Genomic DNA, 25552 nt, shown 5'->3' on the forward strand with positions numbered 1-25552 from the left:
TCAGGAAATAGAAGTCAAGTTGACAGGCTGTAATACGAGAGTGAGAAAGCTCACATAGCAACAATAATAATAATGACAATAATAAAAGCAGATTTTTAAGTTTCTATGTGTGCCAGGAATATGCCAAGTGCTTTAAATGTATTGACAACTTTAACCACCACGAACCATAGGCAGGAGCTGCTGTGATGGATTCCCATTTTACAGTTGGGGAAACTGAGACTTAGAAAGGTCACATACCTAGTAAGTTGCAGAGCCAGGAATCCAACCTGGGTCCTGTTAATCACTAAGTCACTACGCTGTACAGGTAGGATGAAAGCCATGAGGAAACACACAAACATGGTAAAACCTCATTCACAAATCATTAGAAGTCCAGTGTGGCTGAATGAAGCCCAGGGTTTTCCAGGGATATAACAAAAAACGAACCTAGAAAGGTAGGTTAGGAAAAGCTTGGGTACAGCCTGAGTGTCAGACTAAAGACTTTGGGCTTTATTTTGTAGCTAACGGGTGGGCAGAGGTCCAAATAAAGATGGTGGTAGTTGTCAAAATAGATGATAACATTGTGAGACAGTATGTTCAGAGACAGAAAAAGTAAAGAAGTCGAGGGAAGAATTACGGAATGGCTCTTTGCATTTTACTTGTTTTAAAATAAAATAATTCTGCAGGAGGTGGTGTGGTCCGTTTAGCAGTCATTTGCTGTTTCTTGTGAATGACTCCATTAAATGCTACAGGGATTCTGAGCGAGATTAATGCCGTGTAGTACTGCCCTCGCAGAGATCGGGCGAAAACCTGCTGGCTTTTCCATTTCTTATTTTACTCTCAACACAATACCTTCAGGGGATGAGAACCAGATGCTACAGAGGGAGGATGCTGGGTGTTGGTGTATTCTCAAGGATGTCCGTATGAAAAGTTTGATCTCAGTCTGCTTCTGAGAATTCACAGTAGAAAAATTTCCATTTATCTTAAAGTAAACCCGAGGATCCTTACAAAACGGCTCTGACCTCCTGAATTCATGGAGACAGATTCAGGGCAGTTTCTACCATTATAATTGTGGATCATATGGAAAATCCAAGAGGCAGGGGAATACAGTGGGTGCTATCATGTAGAGTAAAGGCACCCTCATGAGTGATAAGACAGTGGGTCTGGGAGCCACATTCAGTATCACAGCTGCAGAAACAAGTAGAAATATAGTTTGTTCCCTTGGTATTATGACTGTTGGGAGTCAACCTGAGCCTTTACTACCTATTAGTATATCATAAACAATGCTAAAAATACTAATTTTACTGTATACAAGAACTGAAGTGGATGCTGTTGAACAAGGATAACTAAAATATGGAGAAAAGTGTTAGGAGAGTTTCATGCCTCACAGGGAGCTTGTGGTCTTCTGTTTCTTTGGAAGGTATAGCCTGCAGTTATTCATAATGGTTGACGGAAGATACAAAGATATAAAGAACGATGATTTTTCCCCAGTAAAAGATATTTTGGTATCCTACTTTACTTTTCTTAGTTACTTACTTTACTTTTCCTTGCCCAATTGACAGCAAGGAATTATAGAATTAGTATCCAACCACCGAGAAAAGTAATCTTGATTAGCACTTGGGTAGTACTCTAAAAAATGTCCAAGAACTGACCTTGTGATCGATAAAAGTGCTTACCTGTTACCCTTCTTAAAAGGAAATGCAATTCTGGTCTACCTAATACATGTATGTGACCTTACTGAAACTTACCATGCAAAGAGGTTTCCTCTGACAGAGTTTAGGCAGTTTTTCATTTGTCTAAAATATACTACAATTAAAGGACCAATTTTCCCCTTAAGGGACATGTTTAATTTTAGAAGCATAATATTCAATCTGAAAATGAGGGAATTTTAACCCATTTTCCATTAATTTGTTAATGTCTCAGAATGCCAAGATCAAGATCTTTGCAGATAGTGGCTTCGTAGCAGCAACTTGGCCTTATGCCTATTATGGAAATGCTGGGAAGAAATCTCTCGGAAATGAGATTGCTGGGTTTGTTGTGATTAACAAGGGAAGTGACCAACTTTCCTTTCTATTTTTTATTATTAAAGTTTCTTTCCTTTGCGGGAGAGAGAGAGTGTGCACATGCATGTGTGCATAAGCGAGGGAGGGGCAGAGAGCAAGAGAGAAAGAATCTCAAATGGGCTCTGTGCTACAGAGCCCAACGTGGGGCTCAATCTCACTAACCGTGAGATCATGACCTGAGCTAAAATCAAGAGCTGGAGACTTAATTAATTGAGTCACCTAGGCACTCCCAACTTTCCTTTTTTAGATAGTGGTTTTAACCGTAATCCTTTTAATTCAGTTTGAACTATAGTTAAATATTATTTAAAGCTATTTTTATTTATAGTATTTTGCTTTAGAATTACATCAATGAGAACAGAAGAGGTGATAGTTTTTAAAATCTCTCATGAGGGGCGCCTGGGTGGCTCAGTTGGTTAAGTGCCCAACTTCAGCTCAGGTCATGATCTTGAGGTCTGTGAGTTCGAGCCCCGCGTCGGGCTCTGTGCCGACAGCTCAGAGCCTGGAGCCTGCTTCAGATTCTGTGTCTCCCTCTCTCTCTGACCCTCCCCCGTTCATGCTCTGTCACTCTCTGTCTCAAAAATAAATAAACGTTAAAAAAATTTTTTTAAATAAAATCTTTCATGAGAAGTTATCAAATTCAAAGAGACAGAATATTAGAGTTGGAAGAACCTCTGGGATGGTGTGGTCTAGTCCCCTCATGCCACAAGTGAGGAACAGTGGTCCAAAAGATTTAAAAGACCCTTCTGATTCTATCACAATGGATATCACCTAAAATATAGTCAAATGGGCTCTTAACAAAAAGGCAGAGATTAAATTACTACTCTATCTTACTCCTACTCTGATATCTCGCTCATCTCCTCAGTACCTCATATAACAGGAAACTTTTAGAAGGTGTGAATTCCTGAATGATATGCTACAGTATTTTATTTTCTTCCATTAATGTTACTGAGTTAATTAAAAAGGTTAATGAATACCTCTCACGCTAAAACCAGACTATCCGCATCGCTTTAGAGACCCAGAAACTAACTTACTTGGGATGAGCTTTCAAGATACGTATCTACCCCCCAAGCCCAAGGAGAGAATCAGGGTGTAATAAGCATGAGGAAGCCGGCCCAGTAGGGAGCAGAATGGGGAACCGTGGTGGCTCAGATGAGAGGGATCGACAGTGGGCTGAGAGGCTGAGCATCTCGGCTCCCATCTCTACCAGTCTGCCAAACTCTTCACATCACCCCCAGGAGTCATCAAATACCTGTTTGGGGAAATGCGAGGTTAGACAGACAAGGATGTGGACCACTTAGGACAGAAACTGCTGGTAGGGACCTTTTTTCTGTGAGCCTGCCCAATCCTGTCTTGGAGCTACGCTGGCTGAACAGAAAGGTCACGCAGTGCAGAGCAAGGATCACAAACCCAAATGCCTGTGGGGAGCAGACTTGCTGCAAGGCGTGGGTGTCAGGGAAATAATTTGGACAAATGGGAGAGAATATCCCTTATCCAAAGAGACAGCCTGAGACTCAGCTTAAGCCCGTGGTTCCATATGGGCAGGCCAACCTAGTGCTGTTAAACTGTTAAGGGCAGTCGGATATTTAGATTTACTTTAAATGAGAAATTCTTATTTCTAAATGTTCAAAACCAATTCTAACTTTTCAAACTCACGGTGCAGACCAAAGGATACATGCTCCATGCCTTCCAGTTTGCTGCTTCTCCTCGAGAGCGTAAAAAATGTGGATTATCGTATGTGGTTGTAGAAAAAAACGGACAAGCCTCCAGTTATGGTGAGAAGACAATGATACGAAGTGCTGTATTATTCAGATTTATCAGACAGAGAGTCTCTAAAATTGATTCAACTTTGGACTAGTTCGCAGGTCCAGTGGCTGCTAGTGTCCCTTGGACCTCTGAGTGGGCAAGGGGTGGTAACAAGACTGCATTTGCACTCATAGGTACCTGCAGCACTCAGTACATGGTGTAAGTGATCACTGTCTTTCCCATTGAGCTTGGAAACTTCAAGCTCCTTCTTACCACAGTGGTTCAGACAACCACCACCTGTTAATCAGAGATGACATTAAAAAAACCTGGAAAGTTACTGATTCTTCCCATTCTAGTTGAACTATAGTTTGGGGATACTGTGTCCGTTTATTTGTACAAGAACATTCAGAGAAAGGTGATATAATGTAACAGCATAAAACAGAATCTCAAAGGTACTCATTCATGCAAAACATGTTGAGAATTACTTCAAAGTAGGCACCGATGTTGGTCTAGCCGATGACCTCTCCACAGGTGTTTCGATCTCTAAGTGCTGGCATTTCTCTTCTAATCTGTTCCTGTCTCTCTTTGATTTTGTGGTAGACGGAATCTCTGAAACCATGGTGTCCCTCTCCCATCATGTGCTAATCCCCAGACCCTCTGAATGAGATAATGTATCACTCCCATGACTGTGTTGTATCGTTCCACCCAGGCGACCTTAAACAGAGAGATTATCTGGGTAAGCCTCACGTGATCAAATGAGTCCTTAAAAGTGCAGAACTTTCTCTGACTGTTGGTAGAAGGAGAAGTCCGGGATTTAAAATGTGAGGGATAGCCAACACTACATTGCTGGCTGTAGATGGAGGAGGCCATGTGAGAAGGAATGTGGGCATCTCTAAGGGCAAGAAACAGTTCCCAGTTGGAAACGGGGACCTCAGATCTGCAGCGTCAAAGAACTGGCCAATAATGTGAATAAAGTTGGAAGTGGATTCTTTCCCAGAGCCTTTAGATAAAACCTTAGCTCAGGTGACACATTGACTTGGGCCTTGAGAGATGCTAAGCAAAGAATCCAGAAGAGCTCGCCTGGACTTAGGACTTCTAGAACTGTGAGGTGATAAATGGGTGTAGTTTGAAGTCACTAGTTTGTGATATTTTGCTCCCTAGGAAGAGTTAATACTAATATTTTGCTACACAGCAATAGCTAATACTGATATAGTACTAAACTCCAATGGCAACATCTACCTGAAGATGGTAGAACAAACTAGATGGAATTTTACATCCTCTTCCAGGCTTCTGTTTGTCAAAATCTCAGGACATTCCCAAAAGGCAACCAAGCAGTTTATTGGAATGTTATGGATTAGCTGAAATCTACCAATTTTGGCATTTCTTTTCCAGACAGTAGTTAGGGTCAATTTGTAACATATATAAATACAATAGGGCTTGCATATATAATGTACAAAGACCTCATATAAATCTATAATGATACGGTTGCCTAACGGAAAAAAAAATGGACCGAAAGACTTGAACAAACGTATTGCAACGGAGAATATCCAGATGACAAATAATGAAAAGGTGCCCAGCATCCTTATTCATCTGGAAATACACACTAAAGCCACAAAAAGCTAACACTAGACACTCTCAGAATGGTTAAAATGAAACAGATCGATGATACCAAGTGCTGGTGAGGGTGGGAAGGAAGCAAAACAGTCAGCAGGAATGCAAATCGGTACCACCACTTGGAAAAACTGTTTGGCACTATCTACTAAAGCTGAGCATGCATGTAACATGTGGCCTGGCGATTCCACTCCTAGGCATAACCTAATAGAAATGCATATATATGTTTACTACAAGACATACACCAGGATGTTCACAGTAGCATTATTTGTAAGAGCCTCACACTGCAAAATATATAAACTATCATCAATGGGAAAGGCTAAATTGTGATCGATTGGTATAATGGAATGCTATAATAACAAAAAGAATGAATTACTGCTGCAGGTAACGGTAGGAGTGGATCTCACAACACACTGTTGGACAAGAGAAGCCTAGTACCAAAGAAACAGGCTACGTGGTTCCGTTTATAAACAGTTCCAAAATCAGGAAAACACATTTATGGTTTAGTCAGTCAAGATGGGGGTTACACTGTGGAAAGCGATGGGGTAGCGATTGGGTGGAGACATTGGGGTTTTGGCGATAATGGTTCTGTTCTATTTCTTGACCTGGGTGGGGAATATGCAAGTGGCATTTCAATAATGTGTACAAATAAGATTTCAGCACTTTCCTACTTGCATCTTGTACTATAATGTAAAAATGAATTTTATTTTTTTTAATTAAAAAAATTTTTAATGTTTTTTATTTATTTTTAAGACAGAGAGAGACAGAGCATGAACCGGGGGTGGGGGGGGTGGGGGGGGGCAGAGAGAGAGGGAGACACAGAATCGGAAGCAGACTCCAGGCCCTGAGCTGTCAGCACAGAGCCTGATGGAGGGCTCGAACTCTCGGAGTGTGAGATCATGACCTGAGCCGAAGTCGGACACTCAACCGACTGAGCCACCCAGGCGCCCCTAAAAGTGAATTTTAAAACCCCTCTGTTATAATCTAGTAATATAAAATAAAAAATATACCTTTTTTAATTTAAGGTAACTTTCTCCTCACCCATTTCTTTTGTGTCCATAAACATCTGTTAAGTGGCTCTAGTTTGAATACATAAAAGAGAACTAGATGACTAGGAACAAGAGTATTCTGCAAAAAATCACTTTTTAGATCAAAAGGAGAAGTTTTAAGGAGATCTGCCTTTTATCTTAGAAAAATAATATTCCAAGTAAATGGCTGTTGCCATTTGAAAATTAGACTTTTTTTAAGTGGAAAACTTTCTGGTCTTCCATTTATGAAATTTTCTGTGAAGGGGAGGTTATGCTGGTGACCCATAAAGAAGCATGTGTGTCATAAATACTTCTAGGAGCCCTTCTAGAAGTATTTATGACACACATGAAAAATTCCCTTGAAAAATTCGATGGAAAAAATTTCCAGTACATTGAGATCGTCTAGAAGAAATTTATTAGAGAACACAGATAGTGGCCAATTTACTCTTGGAACCTGTGACTGAGAAGTCACTGGTGGAAGGTGTTACATCTTGATCTTGATATTCCGAAAAAATGAAATGCAAAGCATGGCCAAGATACAGTTGTGATGACACCAATAAACCTATACTCTTTAAAAAAATATATTTATTTATTTATTTATTTATTTATTTATTTATTTATGAGAGAAATGGAGAGAGAGATAGAGAGTGGGCAGGGGAGGGGCAGAGAGAGACAGGAAGACAGAATCCCAAGCAGGCTCTGCACTGTCAGCGCAGAGCCCCATGCGGGGTTTGAACTCATGAACTGTGAGATAATGACCTGAGCTAAAATCAAGAGTCGGATGCTTAAGCAACTGGGCCACCCAGGTGCCACACAAACCTATACTTTTGACTGCAAAGGAGTTAGTCATCTTTTCCGAAGACTCATAACACTCAAATCAGTATCTGTTAAAACAATTACTTGAAAATTACTAAGGGTTGAATAGAAGTAAGGACTATCCACACATCTGGGCAAAGATAGAATAGGCGTGGGCATTTCAAAGGAAAGGGTAACATTTTTTTCAGCATTCTTGGTTTTGCATGCTGGCTCAGTCCAGATAAATGAAAGGAAATATTTGAAGCTGAGCAGAGAAATAGTTAAGAGAAGAGTCAGAGGATTACAGGAGCACAGAAAAACACCATAGGTAGATGAAGAGGTTTTGTGATTTAAAGATTCATAATGGGCACTGAGGAGGGCACCTGCTGGGATGAGCACTGGGTGCTGTATGGAAACCAATTTGACAATAAATTTCATAATTATAAAAACATAAAGATCGTGATGTCATTCTGAAATGTAAGATGATATCATGAAGTAACTTCATCTTAAACCTACCACATAAACATTGATGTTTTGCTATATTCTATACACATCCACTTCATGATGATCAGTCATAAAAACAGCTCATCTATAGGTGACTGCATCGTTCAATCCACAATTATCATTAAGAGCCTCCTGTGTATATCTGGAGACTTCATGTGAGATGCAATAGAAATAAGCAAAAAAGATGACTCAATTACTGTCCCCAAGGAGTCTATGGAACCTAAAGGCACAACAGGAAAACTCACAGATAACTTAGGCAAGACAAAATGTAAATGCCCTCCAGAGTTGCCAAGGGAGCGCCAGTGGGGTTCAAAAGGAAGAGAAAATGAGAGACTGACTGAACCAAAGAAGAGTAGGATCAGGGAAGGAGGTGGATTTGACTTGGGCATATATGCATAGAAGGGAGGGAGGGAGGGAGAGAGTATATTTTTGAAAGGTCTATGCATGAGGATAGTAAATATTAGGGATGACAGTGGAAAATTTCACTGTATTTCACAGTTTTTGAGAAACATTTTAGTTGTCTTTCCATCTTTATTTGCAACTACAATAGTGTGCTGTTTACATTTGACATCTACTAAGTGACTATGATTACTGTTTCTTGGTGAGAAAGCTTATTTAAATTACACTACAGTGAGCCTTGTTTAATATAACCGACAAGAAATCCATATTGACTGATGGCTTTCCACAGCTCTTTCCATGGAAGAAAGAGGAAAGTTATAAAATAACTAATATTAGAGGATCTTGTAATTTTTTAAAACTCTGGAATAAATTATAAATCAGTACAGATTTAGCATAATCTCTAAACCTTTTGACTCTGTGGCACTGGCGTAAAGATTGATGTTCAGAACAATGCCCTCTATCTTGGGGGACTGTTTCCATGTGCTCTATCAAGGACTCAAGTATCTTTAATTTAATATACGTTCTAGGAAACATACTTTAGAAATATTTTCAGCAAAGTTCTAAGCAAAATAAGTATTTCAGTGAATTTTAGGAAATAAAACAATCCAGAACACGTTATCACTCAAATATCACTTTCTACCAATGACTTAGTATTGTCACAGAATGAAGATTCAGCTCCTTCTTCATCCAGGGTAATAATGGGTGATGTGAGGTTCATTTTAGGGAAGTGGGGCATGGAAACAGTCAACTTTAATTTCCTGGTATTCAATAATGGGTCAGTTTAGTTATGGTAAGCACTTTATATATATTCACTCAGTCTTTCCATCAATCCTTTATAGAAGTGTTATTATCATCCCTATTTTAGAGATAGGAAGGTCGAAGCTTGGAGAGGCTCAATAACTCGTCCAAGGTCAACAGAGAACCAAGACTCGATCAAGTTTTTTTGACTTCAAGAGGCACTACATTTTGCCGAAGTCAGAATGTTCGTTAACATTCTAAATGATTAGTTCATATTTACTATGCACGTATTATGTGCCAAACACTGCATATGTATTAATTCTTTCGCTTCTCACAGCAACTTGTGAGTGTGGTGGTATAATTACCACCATTTACAAAGGAAAAATCTGTCCTCCATGCCTCAACACTCTGCCTCGGTTCTCTGTCTCCATCACTCAATTTATTTTGCAGGTTCCTCTTCACCTTCCTGACTTGTGACTTGTCACTTTTGGAGAGCCCCAGAGCTCAGTCCTCTGTCTCACCCCCCTCAGGTGCCTCATGGTTTTAAGATCCATCTTTGTGCTGTTGAGTTAAAAATTTACATCACCTGCCCTCACTTCTGCAGTGAAATCCAGGCTTAAATACCCAACTGTACACAGGTGGGTATGTCACATGTCACTTGAATGGTAGAGAGACATCTCAAACATAACATACCCCAAACTGAGCTCTTAATTTCCCCCTAAACCTATTCCTCTTACAGTCTTCCTTATCTCAATACATTTTCCTTAAAATTTTAACATAGATTAAATTCAACTTTAATTAATAAAATCTATAGTGTCAACAGCTTTCCTAAATAGACTGCTGACTTTGCTGACATTTATATTTTGAGACTTACTGAAAAATACATCTGATTCCAGGGTTGAGATTTATAGTTGGATGTGTACACATGCGCACACACACACACACACACTCACACACACAGATATACTTCCTAAGAAATAATTTGTGTACTTTTAAGGGTATATAAGTAATTAAAATCAATATTTATATCTATGATTACAGATGTATACATACTTCTAAGATATAATGTGTCATAGTTTCAATAGTATATAGATAAATAAAAGTCTTAAATGTAAAGTCAATGCAGCAAGTATGTCCTGCTGGGAAATGAAAAGGTGTCCCACGTGGTTATTCATGGAGACAATATACATTAAGCTTAAGATGGGATATCACTTAACATCCATCAGAATAGTTAGCATGAACCAGACTGGGAATACCAAGTGCTGGTGAGGATGTGAAGCAAGGAAAACTCTCAGATTAGAGGGAATATAACTCCTGCGAGTGGGAATGTAATATTTAACATCAAAATATGTTCTCAAAAGGGCATCTATTGCTTTCATCAACTCAACACCATCTGCTTTGGGGAAGTGCCATTTCTCTGTTTCATTCTGCTGGGGCTGTTCAACATACACTCTGCCTCTCCTACCAAAGGAGCAAAGAGTGCATTATATCCCCGGACACAGTGATTAGGGTAATGGTCAGCATTTGCTCCAAGCTAAGTCACTGAGAATCTTTTACAGGAGATCCATTCTCATTTCTTCCTGGTATCATAAACTCTCAAGATGATGTAGGCGTGTGGCTGCTGGGGCCATCTTGTCATAACATAAGGAGCGGCTTTCCTAGGCAAGAAGATCGGAGAGACAGAATGCCTATGACATTACTGAACTTATGTTTGAAGCCAGGCTACACCTTGGACTCCAAGCTTTTGTAGGCTAACATATTCCCTCTTGAAGCTAGTCTACATTGGGTTTCTGCTATTTGTACTTGATGCTGTCCTTGTATACGGTTGAGCTATTATTGCTCATCATTTTCCCAGGCTGTGTTGCATAAGAGCTCATTTTATTCCTGTTGAGAAAGAAGAGCTCCAAAAGTTGCAAAAGAAAAAGTATTACAAGAAAAAAGGAAAATGTTTTTTTTGCTATAGAAAGTATCAGTTCATATTTGATGAATAATTCTAATTGAAAGTATCTCATATTCTAGGACACCATTTGTACTTCTCTCTCCTCCAATTGTCATTCTCAATTATTTGAGCTTATATGGGGTGCCTGGGTGGCTCCGTCGGTTGGGTGTCCGACTTCAGCTCAGGTCATGATCTCATGACTCGTGAATTCAAGCCCCGCATCGGGCTCTGTGCTGACAGCTCAGAGCCTGGAGCCTGCTTTGGATTCTGTGTCTCCCTCTCTCTCTGCTCCTCCCCCGCTCACACTCTGTCTCTGTCTCTCTCAAAAATAAATAAATGTTAAAAAAATAAAAAAAATTATTTGAGCTTATGGTACCTAATCCTATCTTAGCCCAAATTAGGAAAACAGGAATGGAAAAAAGCAAGAAACACAAACAGAGAAAAAGGAGGATGGCTATAGGGAATACTAGAAAAAAAGCTGAGTAGGACACAGTTAGAATAGAGTAGTACTCATAGCGAGAAATGGAGAGCAGAATATCAAAGAAGAATTGGGTGACTGGAAGGGAAAGGAGGAAGAATGGAAGACAGACAGTGAGGAACAGAGTGAGAGAGAAAAAGTTGAGAAACAGTAAGCAAGTCCCCATTTGACAAATGAGGTAACTAAGGCACAGGGAAATAAGAGACATGGTCCACCTTAATAGCTAGAAATCAGTAGAGTGAGAACAGGACCCAAATCACCTAACTCCAAATCTAACTTAAAACCTATATAACCAAAGAGAAAGAAAAAGAAAAGAGGGTGGGAGAGAATACAAGAAGGGTAGAGGAGGGTGGGAAGTTCATTCATTTTCGAACTTTCCATGTCAAGAGCATACCGTACTGCTTATTCCGCTAAGAACTCCTTAAATCTCATACTTAAAATTTTTTTTAGAAACCTCATACCTTTTAAAACATTTCAGGCCAATAGACATATTAATATTTTTTAAGCACCACTGTTCTACATGAATCACACAGGGTGGGAAATAAAGGAGAAAGGAGTTTGCAGTTAATAGAGTAAGCCTCTTTTCTCTGCTACATTTCACCAGCACAAAACTTACTGGTAAAATCAGGTCAAATAATCATGTCTGATAATTGTTAAGAAGTGTATATAACATGATTTAGTTTCAATTTCAAGTTCCAATTCATTATTTCATAATTTTTCTGCCTTTGTCAACATTACACAAAACTGGGCTCTCTCTTAACATTTAAAAGCCAGATGAGGATACCTTCCAAGTTTTACCATAGTTGTAAGGGCAGAAATATAATTAATTTCTATTGTAATCATTATTGGAAGAAAGAATACTACACCACATTTTGCTAGATATGTCTCCTAAGGCAAGGGAAACAAAGCAGAAATAAACTATTGGGACTATGTCAAAATAAAAAGCATTTGCACAGCAAAAGAAACCATCAACAAAACAAAAAGGTTACCTATTAAATGTAAGAGGATTTGCAGATGATATGTCTGATAAAGGTTTAATATCCCAAATATATAAAGGAAGAACTTCTATAACTCAACACCAAAAAAACAAATAATCCAATTAAAAATGGGCAGAAGAATTAAATAGACATTTTCCTACAGAAGATATTCAAATGGCAAACAGAGACATGAAAAGATTCTGGACACCACTAAACACCAAGGAAATGCAAATCAAAACCACAATGAGGTATCACCTTATACCTTCCAGAATGGCTAAAAAAAAATAAAAAAGACAAGAAATGGGGCGCCTGGAAAGCCTGGGTGGCTCAATCAGTTGAACGTCCGACTTCGGCTCAGGTCATGATCTCACAGCTTGTGAGTTCAAGCCCCGTGTCAGGCTCTATGCTGACAGCTCAGAGCCTGGAGCCTGCTTCAGATTCTGTGTCTCCCTCTCTCTCTGCCCCTAACACACTCGCATTCTGTCTCTGTGTCTCTCAAAAATAAATAAATATTTAAAAAAAAAGACAAAAAATAACAAGTGTTGGTGAGGATGTGGAAGAAAAGGAACCCTCGTGCACTGTTGGTAGGGATGTGAATTGGTGCTTCAGTATGGAGTTTCTTCAAAAAATTAAAAATAGCAAATACCATATGGTCCAATAATTCCACCACTGGGTATTTACCCAAAGAAAACCAAAACAGTGACTCAAAAAGATATATGCACCTTATGTTTATCGCAGCATTATTTATAATAGGTAAGATATGGAAGCAACCGAAGTGTCCACTGATAGATGAATAGATAAGGAAGATGTGATGTATACACATATTATGCAGCCATAGAAAAGGACAAGATAGTGCCATTTCAGACAAAATGGATGGACCTAGAGGGTATTATGCTAAGTGAAATAAATCAGACTGAGAAAGACGACTACCATACGATTTCACTCATATGTGGAACTGGAAAAAATCCAAATAAGTGAATAAACAAACAAAAAGCAGATTCAGACGTTTAAACACAGGGAACAAACTGATGGCTGCCACAGGGGAAAAGCGTGGGGGAACGGGCAAAATGGGTGAAAGGGAGTGGGAGACACAGGTTTCCCGTTATGGAATGAGTAAATCATGGAAATGAAAGGTACAGCAAAGGGAATACAGTCAAAGGTATTGTAATGGTGTTGCATGGTGACAGATGGTAGTTATACTTGTGGTGAACATGGCAACACACACACACTTGTCGAATCACTATGTTGTACACCTGAAACAAATGTAACATCGTGGGTCAACTACATTAAAAGAAAAAAAAAGGATACTGTACTCAACTTCTCATTTTATTTTTAAAAAAAATTTTTTTTAACGTTTTTATTTATTTTTGAGACAGAGAGAGACACAGCATGAACGGGGGAGGGTCAGAGAGAGAGGGAGACACAGAATCTGAAGCAGGCTCCAGGCTCTGAGCTATCAGCTCAGAGCCTGACGCCGGGCTCGAACTCACAGACAGCGAGATCATGACCTGAGCCGAAGTCGGACGCTCAACCAACTGAGCCACCCAGGAGCCCCTCAACTTCTCATTTTAACCACTGATACTATATGGTCCCCTTCCTCTCTTTATTCCTAAATCTTAGGATACAATGATTGGTCATTTCCATTCATTCTGATTCGCTGGCCTCATGCTGTGAAGTTACAAGAAGGAAAGAAATCTCCTATTTTTCTCAGTCTCCGTGTAGTAAAAGAAAAAGTACCAGCCCTTTAGTTAATAATACTATTCTTGCAATTTGGAGGGGAAAATACTTTGCTGCCAAAGTATAATCCACATAGAACTGACTGCCAGGTGAAACGTTCTGCTTGAATGAGACCTTATTATAGAAGCTATTGACACAAGAACTCTAAATCGCTGAAAAGCACCACTCACCTCTTCCTGAACCCAACAGAGTAATGATGGAGTATTGATGAAATTCTGTCTGCCGCAGGAGGACAGCACAGTTCATTCTTAACCCAGAGTGGTTTATCAGGGATGCACAATGACATGACCCAGAGCTTAGTGAGCACAACCTCAGGACTCCGACATACCCATCACTGAGACGTCATATTCTATCAGCAGCGTTGCTTCTTGTCCACACTGTTTAAGAATACTCATGGCTTCGGCATGCGTGGTTCCAAGAAGCCGAATTCCATCCACACTGAGCAACCTGTCGCCAGGTTTGATGGTGCCCTCTCTGAAGGGAGAACACAGAAACAGTCTTCATTAATGTAACATAATGGGGTTAGCATTAAGAGTCGCTCAGCCAAGGGGCACCTGGGTGGCTCAGTCGGTTGAGCGTCCGACTTTGGCTCGGGTCATGATCCCACGGTTCGTGAGTTCAAGCCCCGCGTCGGGCTCTGTGCTGATGGCTCAGAGCCTGGAGCCTGTTTCGCATTCTGTGTCTCCCTCTCTCTCTGACCCTCCCCCGTTCATGCTCTGTCTCTCTCTGTCTCAAAAATAAAAAACGTTAAAAAAAAAAAAAAAAGAGTCGCTCAGCCAAAGCGGGTATTTCACACCTTCCCCCATCCATCCTATTTGCGCTTCGTCTTAAGCATCAAGTGTGATAGTAAGGGACTAAAGAGGTGGCTCTGAACAGAAAATTGCTGCAATATGCAAGTCAGTAATAAGGAAATAACTGCCCAATAGTCGATCACCAAGTTACCCCCAGTTAATTCTTGGGGTGCAAAAATACTAAAGGCACATTTTCCCTTTTCTAGGTTCTTGTCTAAATACCTAAAATTGATTTATTAGAGCCCAGAAAATAGCATTTACCTATTTTTTCCAAAGCCAGGTGAGCAGAAAAGCCTGCTGATTCCATTCCATTTGTTATCAGTGAACCCAAGCAGGACTGGGAGCACTGGTGAAAAATTTCCCTAGTCTAGAAATTTCCCTATTGATTTATAAGGCCATTTTGGCAATCATTAAATTGATTCAGTCTCATATTCCTTGGAAGAGACAGGGAAATACTATTCTTTCTGCTGTGACCATAGACACTCAAGGCACTGGAAGAAGATGCCTGAGGACATTGGAGACTCCACTAAAATATAGCCAGGAGGCTTCCAGATTATAACCCTCCTGCCTCAGGGAGGGTCATGATACGAGAAATCAAACTGGGGTGGGCGGATTACAAGTTGAGGATTTGGAAAGGATAAGAGTGATCTCTTAAATATCCTTCGCCTAGATAATTCTCTAAGAACTTTGACTCTAAATTTTTATCTTAAACTTTTAGATTCCATTTCATCCTAAGTTAATTTGATAATATGTTGCTCAGAAACTAGTAGCTTGCTTCTGACATTTTTGTTAACCCCAAGGTAAATGTTAATAAGGAACGGAAATATTCTCATTTACTGCAGGAAGAATAATTCACAAGAGAAGCAGGAGAGAGGAAAAAAGGCAAGATTTCTGTGCAAATTCTGACTTTGTGTTGTCCTCTGCAAAGGCAAACATACTATGGCGCAGGTGAGAAATCAGTATCTTCATATTCTCTTATTTTATATTAAACACAAACTTTTTAGAAAAGTGAGCTAACAGTATGGATTTTGAAGGAGAATGAACCTGAATTCCTAGCCTGGCTCTTCCGTGTACTAGCTGGTAAGTCATGTACCCACACGGGGCCTCAGTTTTATCACTGTAAGTGTGGCTAAAAAGTACTTAGTAGGCAGTTGTGAGGACAAATAAAATAGTGTCTGCTAAACACATAGTACATTTCCTAGCACATGACTCGGTGCTCACTCAATTGTATTTATTATTACTATTTCTATTGCATAAGAAAAGGTTTAAACATTATATCCCGGTTGGAAACATAGTGCAGAGTCAGGGGTAACCAGGGCATTTTTCTCCCACCCTTCAACCACAGCGAATGGCCGGAGTTGTGGTCCCCTGCCTTTATGGAATTGACGTTTGCGATGGGAAATTAATACAAAGACAAGCATCTCCTGAGACAGCTAAGTTGTGCGTTTACGTACGACCTCCTCTAATATTTGTGATATGAGAGATGAAGGAGCTGCCTCTTCAGATACTCAAATTAGTCCCGAAGAGATAGCTCTAGGTACTGACAACGCTCCTTCCCTTTTATTGAAATCACTTCCATTCTCACATACATAATCATCATCAACAGATAATAATAACCAGAAGGATGTTGATTAATAGTAACAGTCAGAACATCACCACCTATCTTTCCAGGGGAGGAGGTTAGCAATGGGAGGCGATGTGTTTAAAGTACGTGCCTTTAAAAAGCCAGCTACCTTTTATTAAGTATCTACTGCATGAAAGGTCCCCTGCAAGGCCCCAGCCAGTCTCTGATAAAACTGAAGACCTTGTCAGGTAGGTATTATTATCGACATTTCACAGTGGAGGAAACTGAGCTTAGAACTGGTAAGTCACTTGCCAAACACATAGGGTAGTGAGTGTTGAGCCTGGAGTCAAACCTTCTTTCTTCTGATTTGGCAGCCCAATAATTTCAGTATTCACATTCCAACACGTTTGCTTAATATCTATCTTTCACTATGAAATTTCTAATTCCTCAACTCTATGCCAAAGTCCCCAGCTTTGTTGAATCTGTTTGGATAGTGACACAGACAGAGGAAGTTTACCTGTCAGCAGGTCCTCCGGGACGAACACACGTTATTACAACTGGACGAGATTTATTTCTATCATCATGTGCCCCTCCTGGCAAACAAAAGAAATACAGCTTATAAGTGCCTTCATTAAAAAAAAAATAAATAAATAAATTCACTCACAAAATGGCAGCTGAGAAACTAAAGTACATTTTGTTGATGTATGGAGGAAAACATGTAAAATTTTTCCAAAAATCTTATTCATTTTATATAGAATATGTTTTTGAAGTCATGATGTCTCCACCTCTCAATAAATACATGGCTGTATTCAGGGGCGATATATAAAATATTTAACACCCAGCGTCGTAAGAACATAAACTACTGGGGCGCCTGGGTGGCTCAGTCGGTTAAGCGTCCGACTTCAGCTCAGGTCATGAGCTCACGGTCCGTGAGTTCGAGCCCCATGTAGGGCTCTGTGCTGACAGCTCAGAGCCTGGAGCCTGCTTCAGACTCTGTGTCTCCCTCTCTCTCTGACCCTCCCCCGTTCATGCTCTGTCTCTCTCTGTCTCAAAAATAAATAAACGTTAAAAAAAATTAAAAAAAAAAAGAACATAAACTACTTAACAAGTACTAGCCTAATTATGACAATAGCCAGTTATCAACAAAGTGCAGGTGGGTATACCTGTTGCCAATTAACCTGGGCTATAATACAGGTGAATAGGTCTACAACCTGGCATAAAGGAAGCAAAAACTGGAGAGGGGGGAAAATACGTAAGTATATAAAACAAGAAAGAAAAAACTTCAAGTGGCTGAGATGGGTTCCATTAAAGTTGGGGTGTTCAAAAAATGGACAGATAATTTCAAGACAACTGCAATGCTTAAATGGAGATTTTATTTCCATATACGGAAAACTTCTGCTCAAGAATTCTTGGAAACATAAAAGCTTTTAGATGGAAGGTAATTTATTATAAACTCTCTTCTAAATCCAGGACCCTTTTGTAGAACATCCATAGTCTGTGCTCCCCCAGTGTTTTCTTGAGACCCACAAGATGGCCTACTAATTAGGTTTGAGGCAGCCCATTTCACATTTGGACATGTAGGGGTGTTAGAAGCTTCTTCCTAATTATTCATCTGATATCTATCTTCCTTCAATTTTCACCTACTTGTTCTTTTTCTATTATTTGGAGGAGTGAAACCAAAATGTATGCTTTCCACTACAAGAAACTTTTTCTGAAAGTTGAAAACAGTGATTATACACCTGCTAAGTCTCATCTTCTTTAGGCTGGACATTTCCACTTTCTTAACTATTCTGCACCTGACCTGATTTCCGTATACCTCACCATCCTGGCTACCCACCAGATACCTGCCAGTATCTGGTAAATACAAATGTTATCGTCAGATATTCCTTCCCTAACGCCTTCCTGGTAGAACAGACTGGCATTTCCCAAACTTGGAACGGGTAGAGAGGTCAACTTAAAGAATCTAACCTAAAAGACAAATCAAAAGGCATTCACTGCTCCCGATGAAGGCAAATGCTTCCTTTCTGCTTACTTCTATTACCAATGATTTATTCAGTCTGGCTGATTGATAAAAGCTCCCTTTCAGTACCTCACTCTTCCACTCAGTTTGATGGTTTCTTTTGAAATTCCTCATTGTTTACAATAGGAAATTCACAACTTCCTTGGAAAAGGATTTTAAAATGAAACCATGACAATAAATTACAGCACATGCTTACCCATATTTATATAAATACTACTATGTAATTTCTCTTTTGCAAGGGGATCATAAAAAGGTAGGTTTGTTTTCTCCTGAAGGGATATTGATTTAGAAAAGGATGGGGGCTGACGGCCATACAAGCTTCCATAATTTTGATTTGGAGGTCCACATTTAAATCTGTAACAGTGAATGAATGGCAAAATGTGAGACGGCTCTGAATTTCTCGATATGTGACATTTTACCATTATTTGAAATAATGAACCAGATGTAGCTTGCGATTCACTTACATTTTACAAGTTTGGAACTGCAAAGCAACTGAGACACACAGAGCCCAGTGGTATTTCTCAATCCTGGCTGCCTGTTGGCATCAGTCCCCTGGAATGCTTTTTAAAAGTATCAATGCCAGAGACACAACGCAGACCAAATCTGAACATTGGGCTCTATCTAGCAGATGAGTAGACCTATCTATAATTTTAGAGTTGAGAATGATCGATAGGTAAATTTTCCTTGCCCAAAGTGAAAAAGAACTTAGTGGCAGAGTGCTTTCCCTATTGTCCCAAGCTGTTTGCCTTAGCTTGGCGGCGAGGGAATTAACTGAAATTTAACTCTGGCAAGATTTAGGCCAGAACATCAGTTTTCATTCTAAAGGTGCCAGGTTCTACTGTTCGGCGAGTCAAGGTGCTAGAACCTATGACACGTAGCACTGGAAATGCAATTCCATTCATCAGGTAAAAGCCTGTATTATTGTTCTACGACCCATTCTAATTGGTTAAGAAGAAATTCACCAGTACTAAATGAATATGCTCCATCTGTAATATTGTCCTCCTTCTTCCTGAAAGTCCTGGTGTTCTCACCAAAATAAGTTGAGCTCAAATTCCATCTATGCCATAATGTCTTCTTGGCCATGATAACACTTGCCCACAGTATTTTCTCATTCTGCAACTCTTTTTGTGACTAATCAAGATTCTGAAGCAATGGGTGGGGGTCACCTTTTGAGCAAGGAAGAGCCTTCAGATAGGCCTCAAACTAATCTAAACATTAAGTTCTTTATGTGATTCTTATGAGAAATTGTGCAAAATTTCACGAACTTTTACGTTCAACTAATATACTGAGTTTTTAAAGCCGACCAAAATATGGTGCCCCTAAACTAAAATCACTATAGCACTAAGAAGTCTGATGTCCGCACAAATCTAGGCAACATTCAATTACTTATTCATTTATTTGTTAAGGGCCTACGATGTACCAGATAGTATCCTAGGCTCATATTATAAAATTCTTATTACTCATGCACATACAGATATTTGGAATTCCTGCAAATGGCAAGATAAGCATTTTGCTAACATTATATCATCAGCTGTCTTGTGGTGGTTGTAGATTTCAAATGCTTCCGTTTTTTTCTGTTCCTAATGATAAATTACTGTTGTTTTAGTTCTTTCATTAGCAATTTGATTTACTATTGATTAACCACACAACAACTAGTAATGAATATTTGGACCCAGCAGTATTTTTTACTGCAGCTTTTCAGTAATTAGGCTTGTATGCATGTGATTCAAGAGTGCCTCTCTATCATACTACACTGCAAAAACGGATTTGTATATACCACCCTCTGAGCCAAAATTACTTGTATATTGACTTTTTACTATATTCATCTAGTTCTTTTACACAGAAATTTGGGAATGGTTAAGGTAAATGATGAAAGTAAAATGATCCTGTTTGCACCACCTAAAAAAAGGAGCTGGTCAGAAAAGGGTAATAATTGCTGGTCTAAACCACTCAGTGAATTCCTCGTTTTCCATTTTCTCTACCGCTCACTCAGGCACTTTGTCTTAAATTCACTGGACTATAATTCCCTGCAGATAGGGTCCTGTCCTATGACTCTCTAATACTTGGCCCTATGCTGACATGTTGACCTGTCCTTAATAAATACCTGACTGATTGATTTGCTAAATGATTGGTACAGAATGGAATCTAAGGCTTAGTCATTTAAGACAAATCTGTATAAATGAATGTATTTCTTTTATTCCTTGATGCATGTGCATTTATTAAGGTGTTTAGTTAATTAAAAAATTTTTTTAATGTTTATTTTTGAGAGAGAGAGAGAGACAGACAGACAGATAGACAGAGCATGAGCTGGGGAGGGCAGAGAGGGAGACATAGAATCCAAGGAAGGCTCCAGGCTCTGGGCTATCAGCACAGAGTCCAATGCAGGGCTCAAACTCATGAACCACAAGATCATGACCTGAGCTGAAGTTGGACACTTAACCGACTAAGCCACCTAGGCGCCCCAAGATGCTTAGTTAATTTTAATTAATGTTTTAATAATTTGGATAAATTTTAGACCCTGGTGAAGTATAGAATATAATAGGTAAAAGCAAAAAAAAAAATCACGAAATGTGAAATGTTAAAAACATTTCTGATGCATACATAGTTCCCTATTGAACTTTACTGTCATACGCAGAATTATGAGTTGTTTATGTATAGTCTTTGAGGGGTGAAACTGCTAATATGAAAAATAAAATATTAAAAGTCAGAATTACAGCTCAGAATTCATGGTTTTATAGCCAAGTTGGAGTCACCTGAAATCTTTATTATTAATGTCATCCCATAATAAAATAAGTTAAGCTGATGCACATAGGTTCCCAAGGGATCAGATTATCTTCAATCCATTTTTAGAAAGCTACAATAACAAAATGTATTTCAGGAGAAAATAATTTAAACAAAGTTGTTTAATCCTAGTGTATTAAGTCAAACCAAGCCATATTCATCAACATTTTTGACTCAGAGATACAGAAAAGTATAAAGGGGAAAGCAAAAGACACGTAGAAAAGTGGCAAATCAGCAGGATGAATGAATTGACAAGGTTTACAAACAGTGACTTCTTGCTCTGTATGGACTGAAAGCAGATCTAGGTCATTTGGATTCCACTTTGGTTCCTACTCATTGCTTTATTTTTTAAAAGAATGGGTGCAAATATTATAAGGGGACTTTACGCATTGGGAACATCTGTTGTTGCTGTTGTTTTCAGGATGACTTTCTAGTTCACTCCCAATATTTCATTGACAAATTCTCTAAGAATATCTGATGGTTCATGTTTTCTAGCCACCACCTACCTCGGATTACAAAACCAAAGGTATTGCCTTCTTTATGTAATGTGACCTCCACCGTTCGGAAAATAACACTCGATCCTTGAACAGCTGAATGCAGGAAAGAGAGAGAGAAATATATTAAATCATAACAACATTTCCAGTTTTTTTTTTAATGTGGCATAAAACACTACAGATCCCCCTTGCAAATAATCCTTGTTATGAAAAATACAGGGGTGATAACTTCTTTTCAAAGAAAATGTTAAAAAAAAATACATACAAATACCATAAAATAGTTGTCTGCATTAGGGACTTAGGCTTAGGCCCGAGTGGAATCAAAATCATAGGCACTACCTTTCTTCTTATGTAGCCAGCTTCTAGCTAGAGTGTAATATTCACATCGTTAGAACTCTATATACCAGGAGAGACACTCTTCATGTAATCAAGAGAATTATTTTCCCTTTGTGAAATGCAAAAGCAACATGATTTTTGTAAACCTTGAAATAATTAATGCATTTACATTTATTTTTGGAGGAAATGCAGGAAGAAAAAGTATTACTCTCAAATTACCACTAATAGATTAGGCGATGAAGACAGATTTTCTGACACGATGCACAGCAACTAACAAAGACATCAGCAACCCAAATCAAACCTGGAGGGCAAAAATATTTCTGTACATTCAAAATGTTACTGCTGTCTAATAAAATATTTACTTGACTTCATTTGATACTATCATGCTTATGTTATGTTTGCCTGCTTACTGCTCTTACTTCACAAAATAAAACTGCATGGCCAAGTTGATATCTCTAATTAATATCACATACAGTATACGTGTGTAATACGGGGTGTAGGTTGTATGAAGGTATAGTAACTAAACTCTTCTGTGAGACTGTTTCCAGGAAAGTGGTGGGTAATTCTGGTTAGATAGTACACTATTGCTGAATTAAAAAACAACAACAACCAAATTTCCACAAATTAATATTTCATCATTATGGATACAGGGATGTTTTTATTCAGAGAGAGAAAAGAATTTGCAAGTATAGAATCTGATGGTCTTAGATCCTTAAGTGAATTTGTACAATGATATCTAATTACTTAATGCTGTGGTCCTTATCAATGGCATATTTTTAACATTGCAATTAGATTTTGAAAACTTTATTGCATGAAACATTTATCAATAAGAAATATATGATGGAATATAGGTATAGATTCTAAAGATAGAATTTAATTGCATCTATTAAAAGAACATTTCTTGCCATTTACAGAAATAGGAAGTAATTTTAATGTAGCATTGATTACGATTATTTTTAATTATCAGAAATTCTGAATCCTCAAAGGAATAGACATGATTATGAAAAGCACACAGATAAATTCACAAAACTGCGCATATCTGGCTGGGATGTAAAGTACGTCATGAACTTGGATCTGCTGAAAAACAACATAACCCTACAGCTGAACAAATGTTTTGGTATACTGCTGATTTAATTAAATGTCATATTCTTGCTAGCAAGGGAATTTCAGTTCATTTTAATCAGCTAGGAACAGTACACAAATAGCTGAAAGTGTTGAGGTACAGTTTTAATTAAATGAAAGAAACTGAGTTCAAATCAAACGTTTTCTTATTTTCATGACAAACAAGCCACTTGAGGTAATTGGTTGAGAACACGATCTTTTTGTTCTAATGAAACAAATAGAAAGGAAAGGAAAAGATACAGGGAGAAAGAATTAATGAGCGTCCACTGTGTGCCAGGAAATCTGCAAAGTGGTTTACAAATACTGTTTCATTTAAACATTAAATCAACTTTTAATTCTATACAACCAAATTCTAATTCGGGGCCACCTGTCCTTGTTGGCCGGGTGTCTGTTCTGGGAATGAAAGGCACTGTAGTTTGGTGGCTCAGTCGGTTAAGTGTCCGACTTCAGCTCAGGTCATGGATCTTACCGTTGGTGAATCTGAGCCCCACATCGGGCCCTGTGCTGACAGCGTGATGCCTGCTTGGGATTCTCGTCTCCCTTTCTCTGTGCCCCTCTTCTGCTCTCTCTCTCTCTCTCTCTCAATCAAAATAAATAAATAAACCTCAAAAAATTTTTTTAAAAAAGGCACCATAGTTCACCGTAGTTTGAATTTTGCTTGAGCTCAATCTTGTGGACCACAAACTCCTACATTCCAATCTAGAGTCAATATAAAGACTTTCAGGATTATCTACAGCTTTGGATTATCCACACTCTTGCTGTTTATCCTTCACAAAAATAAATGTGAATGTTAACTACATTTTGATACTTAATGAAATAGATTTGGTCTTCATAATTTTCATTTGCATGACTGGATCTTGGTGACTGGGTTTTCATATCCAATAGCAGGACCCCTGCTATTGCCATGTGCATTTTATTCATTACTTCACATTTGTGTATGTGGACATAATGGATCCACATAAGGAGCTTCCCCAGAGAATCAAATGCAGTACACAGAAGGGTTAAGTTGAAATGAATATTGCAATGCAAAAATACTTCTCCTCAGTATTTTAGTGGTGCTGCTGTCCCTTGTTTCTCTATGGGAATATGCATGTACTGCTATCCATATTATTTTACTATGGCAGATTAGATTTTTCTACATTATATACTATTTCCCTGACTCCTCAACTCCTACCTCAATAGCATGATAAGGGTTGTATACTTTCCCTCCTCAATATGTCGGGCTTCTCCATGTGACTCGCTTTGGCCAATGGGATGTTAAGAGATATAATAAGCACTTGGTTGGAAATGTGCTCGGGTAGTTGGGACTATCCTCCTTTTCCTCTGCTATGGCCACAGGAAGAGCTTTCTCTGGGTGGCTTCTGCTCCTTCAGACTGAATCCCGGAAGGAAATACGTGGAGGAGACCTGAGACTGCTCCCCCCCGCCTCCCATTGCCATCATCATCATCATCATCATCATCATCATCATCATCTGTCACCTGTCTATCTCTCTTAGAATTGGAATTGAGAAGTAAGAGACAATCACAGGGACACACTTTAACACATCTTTTTGAATTAAAGAACTCCGTCTGACAGAAAGTTAATCTGATTTAGCCGATGGTTTAACAGTGAGGATTGCCTTTGCCAATCAGATTCTGTAGCAGACATTTTCCATAAAATAAATGAGGCAAATACGTAGCTCTAAGGTCTGAATGGAAACTTCACTTAAAGGTATATAAAATGAACAGCATGCCAGAAATTATACCCTTTCCAACGATTTAAGCTTATAATAAAGAATGTTAGGTGGCTTAATAAAAAATAAATGAGGATTATGGTTTCAAAATTCTTTAGGGATTATGTCACCACAAAACATGAAGGCATTGCTCTAGACCAACTTTTAATTTTTAATTTTAGAGAGAGAGAGCACGCAGGGGAAAGAGACAGAGAGAGAGAATCCCCAGCAGACTCCACGCTCAGTGCAGAGCTTGACATGGGGCTCGATCCCATGACCCCGGGATCATGACCTGAGCCAAAACCAAGAGCTGGACACTCAACTAACTGAGCCACCCAGGTACCCATAGACCAACTTTGAATACATAAATATCTGAGATACAGTTTGGAAATATTCTCTCTAAATACAGTCTCAAAACTACAATGTAATTCTAAAGTCAGAAAGAACTTTAGAACTCATGTAGATCAACCACTCCATTTTCATAAAGAATCTGAGTCTTACAAAAGGTAAGTGGTTTGAGCAAGGTCAGAATTCCACTCCTTCTCTATCAGATCACATACACACAGACATGCAACAAATATCCTTCCTCCACTTCTTTCTGGACTCTGGGGGTGGCTGAGCCTCAAATTATGTGATTCTTGAGAGTTACCTGTCTCGGCCTTGGCCTTGGACAGCTTATTTTTCAGCAATCTGCTCTCTCCCTAGGGCCTCACTGCAGCGGCTTGGTCCAGCTCTAGCAGTCTG

General features: G+C 39.0%; 1 protein-coding gene across 10 annotated transcripts in view; it reads right to left on the reverse strand.

The window, feature by feature from the left end:
* Positions 1-25552, reverse strand: part of GRIP1 (glutamate receptor interacting protein 1) — a 691569-nt gene that overhangs the window by 119433 nt on the left and 546584 nt on the right. For all 10 annotated transcript variants that reach the window (XM_078449707.2, XM_081796205.1, XM_081796204.1 and 7 more), the window contains 3 exons: positions 21651-21734; positions 16861-16936; positions 14317-14462 (listed from right to left, as the gene is read on the reverse strand). In XM_078449707.2, the coding sequence (XP_078305833.1) occupies positions 14317-14462; positions 16861-16936; positions 21651-21734 (306 nt within the window). The remainder of the gene's footprint in view (positions 1-14316; positions 14463-16860; positions 16937-21650; positions 21735-25552) is intronic.

Source organism: Panthera onca, chromosome B4 (assembly GCF_046562875.1).
Source record: "Panthera onca isolate mPanOnc1 chromosome B4, mPanOnc1 haplotype 2, whole genome shotgun sequence".
In the NCBI taxonomy this organism is placed as follows: domain Eukaryota; kingdom Metazoa; phylum Chordata; class Mammalia; order Carnivora; family Felidae; genus Panthera; species Panthera onca.